The following is a 7,411-nucleotide window of genomic DNA, read 5'->3' as shown; positions in this document are numbered from 1 at the left end:
CTCCTCCCAGTCCCATCCATCCCCAGTCCCATCCACCTCCAGTCCCATCCACCCCCAGTCCCATCCACCCCACTCTTTTTCACTCATGGGATGTTGGGGTTGCTGGCTGGGCCATGATTTATCCCTAGTTGCCCCTTGAGAAGGTGATGGTGAGCTACCATCTTGAACCACTGCTGTAGGTAGGTAGACCCACAATGCCCTTGGGGAGAGTATTTGGAGACTGCGGCACTGAAGGAACACCAATATATTTCCAAGTCAGCCAGTCCCAATTTCCCATTAACGCTCGGTCCGTACACCAATCAAGAAGCAAATCAGCTCTTTATTATTTAATTGGACGATTCCTCGCTCGTTCTCCTGCCCTCTCCATCCCTGTCACATTCTTTTATTCCCTTGTGGGATATGCACATCACTGGCTAGGCCTGCATTTGTTGATCATCCTGGCAACAATACAACAGATGCCATTAGTTTAACCTTCCCAATGAGGGATGTCTCTCTCTCTCTCTCTCTCTCTCTCTCTCTCTATCCTCTGGACTCTGGGAACAGCGGACCCCTGGCAGATGACACATTAATTCCTGGAGCATTTTGCAACACCAATCTAAAACTTGATCTCCAAGCCCCTGGACGTGATCTCCCACCTCGGCCATCTTGCAGGGGAGGGTGATTTATTCTCTGACTTGGTCTCTGGGGTTTCAGCCATCCTGCGTGCCCGCTGCGTGGGTGGGTACACTCTGTCCCGGGCCATCGGAGGGAATTAATCCCTTCCCCTCCCAGCTCACCATGATCACCGTGCCCGTGTTGAAACAGCTTCGACTCATACTGAGATGCTCCTTCCTTCAATTATTGGTCCCCACTCCCCCACCCCCACCACCGTCCGTTTAATCATGACAGCTCACGGGCTGGGCGCTACACGAAGAATAGACACTCTCGGAGAGCGAGCCTGTCCCCGATCGCCCTCTGACCTCTCGCTCCTGCTCGTCAGTCCCTGCTCTGTCTGCCTCCAGCACTCCCCGAGAACGTGCTGGAGGCAGAGGGTGTATCTCTGATTACAGCTTCGGTCGGTGGCGCCTGGTCCGAATGCGGCCTAATGAGAACATCTCATCCATCTGTCACTACCACCGCTACGGCCCGTTAAAGCACCACCCTTTGGGTTCACATCTCCTCCCTCAATACTTGTGCCGTTCACCCCAGCTGTGATTCGGAAAACTCAGCTCCGTCTTCACCACCCATTCCAGGCTCGTTCCTCACCCCCTTTCCCATTTTAATCCGCCTCTTTTTCTCCCCACTCCCCTCCTCACAACAACATCCCCTTTCCTTTGCCTGGTGCCTATTAACGAAGTAACGTCCAGGTGCCTTTCGACGACACAAGGTGCTCAGAGACAGCGATGACATTGACAGGGGAAGAGCAAACGATGGGGAAGTTCTCTCGGTAACCATGGCGATGTTAAGAACAGGTAGCTGAGGCCTCCTAGAGAGTGAGCTAAGCAGAGGACTCATCAAAGACTGTTGAACTTTGAACTTCATTCCAGTATTTTACGAGTTGATGCAGAAAAGGTCTTTCAGGTTATCTAGGCCAAGGCCTAGTGGGATTATCACTGGAATGTGAATCCAGAGACCCAGGCAATTTTCCGGGGACCCGGGTTCGAATCCTGCCCTGGCAGAAAATTCTGGAACTAAGAGTCTAATGATGACCATGTAGCAAATCCCATCTGGTTCACTAATGTCCGTTAGGGAAGGAAACTGCCTTCGTTATGTGGTCTGGCCTACATGTGACTCCAGAACCACGGCAATGAGGTTGACTCTTAACTGCCCTCTGGGTAATTAAAGATGGGCAATAAATGCTGGTATAGCCAGCGATGCCCTCATCGTGTGATAAATAAAAAAAAGTCCATTTATCCCATGAAAGTCATGCCTAACTCTGTTCCTTTTACCACTTTGTACCTGAGATGGTGCCAAGGGCGGAAGACATTAGACACTTGCCACTGTACTCCTGTAATTGAAGACCCGTGACAACAGAATCTGTCATGGGATGTGGCAAGGTCAGCATTATTTCCCTGTCTCTAATTGCCCCATGTCTCGTTAAGTTATTTCAGGGTCAACAGTGCTGCTGCAGGTCTGGAGTCACATGTAGGCCAGACTGGGTAAAGATGGCAGACACACATCCCCACCAAGGCAATAGCAAACCAGGCAGGGTTTTTTAACGACAATCGCTGGCGGTTTTACAGACACTGTCTCCCCGCACTGCTTTCTAATTCGGGATCTCGAGCTCCACCGAGTTGGGATTCTAATCCACGTCCCCCAGAAACCAGCCTGGGCTTTTGGATTCCTGCTTCAGGGATACTGGGGGAACCACTCCCCTGGCAGAGAGGTTTGCTAGTGCCACTAGAGATGGTTTAAACTAGGGTGGCACGGGGTGGGGGCAGGACGCAGAGCAGTAGATCAGCATGTGGAGTGTTTGAAGAGAGGGTTAATGTTTGACTCAAGTCAGTCCAATAGAAGGAACAGGCAGGGCCAGTTTAATTTTGGGACTGGCAGTCTGAAGTGCTTTTACTTTAATGCAAGAACTACAACAGGTAAGGCAGATGAGTTTAGAGCCTGGATTAGTCCATCAGACTATGATGAGGTAGCCATTACTTGATGGAGAGAAGGACAGCTCAGCTTTCCAAGGTTTGGATGTTTCAGTCAGTGGTTAGCACTGCTGCCTCACAGTGCCAGGGAACCCCGGTTCAATTCCAGCCTCGGGCAACTGTCTGTGTGGAGTTTGCACATTCTCCCCTCATCCGTGTGGCTTTCCTCCGGCCGCTCCGGTTTCCTCCCACAGTCTGAAAATGTGCAGGTCAGGGTGGATTGACCATGCTGAATTGTCTATAGTGTTCAGGGATGTGTGGGTTAGGGTGGATTGGCCATGGAAAATGCAGGGTTACAGGGTGGGATGCTCTCCAGAGGGGTGGGGTGGATTTGACAGGCCGAACGGCCTTCTTCCACGCTGTAGGGATTCTGGGATTCTACGTGAAGGATGTAAAAGGGGTGGGGGGGGTTGTATGACTGATTGAGGAGAATGCTACAGCCACACTGAGAGAGGCCATCTTGGAGGACTCATCCAGCAAGGCCTTATGGGTAGAATAGGAAAGGTGCAGTCATTATGATGGGGTTATACTATCGGCCTTCCAATAGCCAGCAGGAGATAGAGGAACAGATATGAAAGCAGATCAGGCAAGGACGTAATGGGTGACTTTAGTGTCAATATTGACTGGGACTCCCTTAGTACCAGGGACTTGGATGGACAGAATTTGTTAGGAGGGGCTCTTGAAACAATACGTAGACAATCCAGCAAGGGAAGGGACTGAACGAGACTTTGTTTTTGGGAATGAGCCTGTCAGGTGATCGAAACTTCAGGGGGAGCCTTTTGGAAACAGTGATCATAATTCTGCAAGTTTTATGATCGTTGGAGATGATGTTAAGTCGAGTCCTGGGGTGACAGTGCTAAACTGGGGGAAGGCTAATGTTAGGCAGGAGTTGGGGAAATTGGATTGGGGCTGGAGGGGGGGGGGGGGAGCAGCTGTTTGAGGGTGAATCTTCACCTGACGTGTGGGAGCTTTTGAAAGTTCAGGAGCAGCTGTGAGCATGGAAGATGAGGATAGTCGGATTCAGGAACGCTGGACGGCAAGAGATATTGCAAGCTGAGAAAAAGGGAGCAGGTGTAAGATTTAAGAAACTGAAATTTAGACAAGGCCCTGAAGCAATATAAAGGAAGCAGGAAATAACTTAAACAAGGAATTTGGAAGGAGAAAAGGGACCGTGAAATGTCCTTGGATTAGGGAGAATCCGAAGGCATTTCATCCATATTTTAAGAGCAAGCAGAAAGGGGTAGGTCCAAAGGAGGGCATTTATGTGTAGAACTAGAGCTAGATTAGGTTGGGATATCTGGTCGGCATGGACGAGTTGGGCTGAAGGGTCTGTTTCTGTGCTGTACATCCCTATCGTTCTATAACTGAGTGAGGTCCTCAGTGAGTACTTTACATTGGTATTCACCAAGAAAAAGGGCATGGATGTTGGTAAGATTCGGGGCGGGGGATGGGTATGTTAATATTCTAGGACAAATCCATATTAAGAAAGAGCAAGGAGAAAGTGAGGCCTGCAGATGCTGGAGATCAGAGTCGAGAGTGTGGTGCTGGAAAAGCACAGCCGGTCAGGCAGCATCCGAGGAGCAGGAGAATCAATGTTTTGGTCATGAGCCCTTTCCCTGATGAAGAGTTCATGCCCGAAACATCGTCTCTCCTGCTCCTCCGGCTGTGCTTTTCCAGCACCACACTCTCGTTTCAGGAAGAGTTGGCGAATGTTTTGAGAAACATTTAAGGTAGCCAATTCCCCCCCAGGGTCTGATGGGATCTATCCCAGGATACTGAGGGAGGCAGGAAGGGACATTGCTGGGGCCTGTAGGTGATCTGATTAGTAAGTTTAAAGCCACAAACATCGACGAGGTTGTGGATAGTGAGGAAGGCTGCAAAAGGATAGAGGAGGATATCGATATGGTTGGAAAGTTGGGCAGAGCAGTGGCAGCTGGCGACTAATCTAGGAAATTATGAAGAAAGGGTTCTGGACAGGTCAAATGCAGGAGTAAATTCCAATGGCAGGATCCTTTGGAGCGTTGATGTCCAGAGGGATCTTGGGTTGCAGGTCTGGAGCTCCCGGAAAGTGGCAACAGAAGTGGATAAGGTGGTAAAGGAGGCATGGGGCGTGTTTGCCCTCACCGTTCAGGTGGCAAGTCATGTTGCAGCTGTGCAGAACTTTAGTCCAGCCACATTAGGAGCGCTGAGTGCAGTTCTGGTCACCGCACTACCACAAGGGTGTGGAGGCTTTGGAGAAGGTGCACAGGAGGTTTAACCACCTGGAATGAAATGTGTCAGCGATAAGGAGAGGTCAGACAAAGTTGAATTGCTTTCGCGAGGAGGCTGAGGGATGGGCTGAGAGACATATATACAATTATCAGGGGCATGGATAGGGCGGAGTCTTTCTCCCAGGATGGAAATGCCAAATACCAGCAGGCATAGCTTTAAGGTGAGAGGGGGGGAATGTTTAAAGGAGATGTGTGAGGGATGTTTTTTTACACAGAGGGTTATAGGTGCCTGGACCACGCTGCCGGGGCGGGGGGGGGGTCAGAAACAGATAGAATAGCAACGTTTAAGAGGCTTTTAGACATGGATAGGCCCGGAATGGAGGGATATGTGTAGGCAGGTGGGATTAGTTTAAACTGGCATCATGGTTGGCACAGACTTGATAGGCCGAAGGGCCTGTTCCCATGTTACACTGTGCCACATTCTATGTAAGTAATATCTGCACCACACAAATGCCAGGAGATAATCAAACAAGAGACAATCTTCACCTCGTTCCTTGACATTCAGTGGTGTTACCATCTTTGAATCGTGCACTATCAACATCACAGGGGTCACCCTTGACCAGAAACACGACCGGACTCGCTGTATAAATACAGGGATAACCAGCAGGTCAGAGGCTGGGAAATGCTGCAGTGAATAACTCATTTCCTGCCTCCCCACCACCGACAAGCCTGAAAGGAGAAGCCACAGAATACTCCCCACTTGCCCCTGGATGGGGGCAGCTCCAACAACACTCAAGAGGCTCGACACCATCCAGGACAAAGCAGTTCACTTGATTGACTCCACACCCACAAACATCCCCTCCCTCCCCCACCGACGCCCAGTAGCAGTAGGGTGTATGTACTGCTATCTTTACCCAGTCCGGCCTACAGGTGACTCCAAACCCACAGCAACGTCACTTCAGTGCCAATTAGGGATAGGCAAGAAATGCTGGCATAGCTAGGGACACCCACATCCCATGAATGAAATTTTAAAAACTATTTATACTCACGCACGTGTATACACACACATATATGTATATAATGCACACACATGTATACACACAGACAGGTGCATGCACACACCAAACACACATCTACATACACATATATATGTACTCTATCTCTTCCTCCCATTTCCCCTCTCCCTCCCATTTCCCCTCTCCCCTCCCCTCTCCCTCTCATTTCCCCCCTCCCTCCCCCCTCCCATTCCTCTCTCTCCTTGAGATGTGTATACATGCACACACATGTATATACACATATATGTGCATACGTGTATATACACACATACTTACACTCACATGTATATGCACACAAGCACACATGTATATATACATAAGTGTCTGTATACATACTTATATATATATTTACACAATCACACATGTATACATATATACACACATTCACACGTACACACAGACTTAGACATGCATGTGTGTATATACATGCACTTACACATGCATGTATATACACACATATATGTATTTATATACACATTATCACATGTGTATATATATGATATACACACACATATGTATTTAAGTACACGTTCACATTTGAATATACATACACACTATGTACACACACTTATGCATATATATATATACACACATACACGTGTATATACACGTGTACATATACACACAAACCCTTGCATACATAGATAGACACACGTGTATATATACCCACACATGAATATACACACTCACACGTGTACGTATACACACACACACGCGTGTGCACAAGCACACACTCCCAATCACACAAATCAGACTTTACACGGAGCGAAACCCATTTCCTGCTGAAGCCCTCACAAAGGCAGGGAACGAATCCTGATCCTGTGTGTGCAGCTCCCAATCCTCAGCAGTTCCTGCCTCGCTGCATTGACAAATCTTTAAACCTCTCCGAACATGGTCTTTCTCATTAACTCGCTGTGATTCCCACTCTACCTGCCTGGTAAGAGAGAGATCACTGCTCCCGTGGATGTTAAATTAAAAATGATGCTGATTTCTCCTGGTTGGGCCTTTAATTATTCCTCCAATAGTTCATTGATTAAGCTGTGAATTCTGATGAAGTTCAAAGCCCAGGAATCCCTGCTGGTTTTAAATCCCAGGGTGGAGTGGAGACTGCACCAAGCCTCCAGCTCGGTTTCTCTTAGAGCTGCGCTCGCCCCTCACGGTTGACCTCCCGATGTTGGACGGTTTGGATTGCTAAATGTTTAATGATGTGTAGACCTGCAAGTTATTATCTAAACGGGGAGAGAGGAGGAGAGACCAGACCCTCTTTAAAAATGCAAGAATAATTAAAGTTACAAAGCCAGATCTTCCCCAGCTGTCTGGGCTTTTTCAGTTTGGAAGGAAGTTGTGGGAACTGCTCAAAGAGGGTGACGAGGGAGATGGGGAGAGGGAAACGGGGGAGATGTTGGGTGGGGTGGGGGGGAGCGACGAGTCAGAGAGAGGAGTGGGAGAGAGGGCGGGACTCGGGGGCAAGGTGAGGAAGGGTGGAGGAGGGGAAAGGGGAGGTGGAGAGAGGGGGGATGAG

The 7,411-nt window shown here is 49.0% G+C and overlaps 1 protein-coding gene across 1 annotated transcript in view; it reads right to left on the bottom strand.

Moving 5' to 3' along the window:
* Positions 1–7,411, bottom strand: part of LOC122542707 (homeobox protein Meis2-like) — a 67,952-nt gene that overhangs the window by 31,285 nt on the left and 29,256 nt on the right. Inside the window, exon 3 of the mRNA XM_043680686.1 lies at positions 1,246–1,465. Within this exon, the coding sequence (XP_043536621.1) occupies positions 1,246–1,465 (220 nt within the window). The remainder of the gene's footprint in view (positions 1–1,245; positions 1,466–7,411) is intronic.

This window comes from Chiloscyllium plagiosum, chromosome 41 (genome assembly GCF_004010195.1).
Source record: "Chiloscyllium plagiosum isolate BGI_BamShark_2017 chromosome 41, ASM401019v2, whole genome shotgun sequence".
NCBI lineage: Eukaryota > Metazoa > Chordata > Chondrichthyes > Orectolobiformes > Hemiscylliidae > Chiloscyllium > Chiloscyllium plagiosum.
Note: the sequence above shows the minus strand (reverse complement) of the source record. Positions and strands in the feature narration are given on the sequence as shown.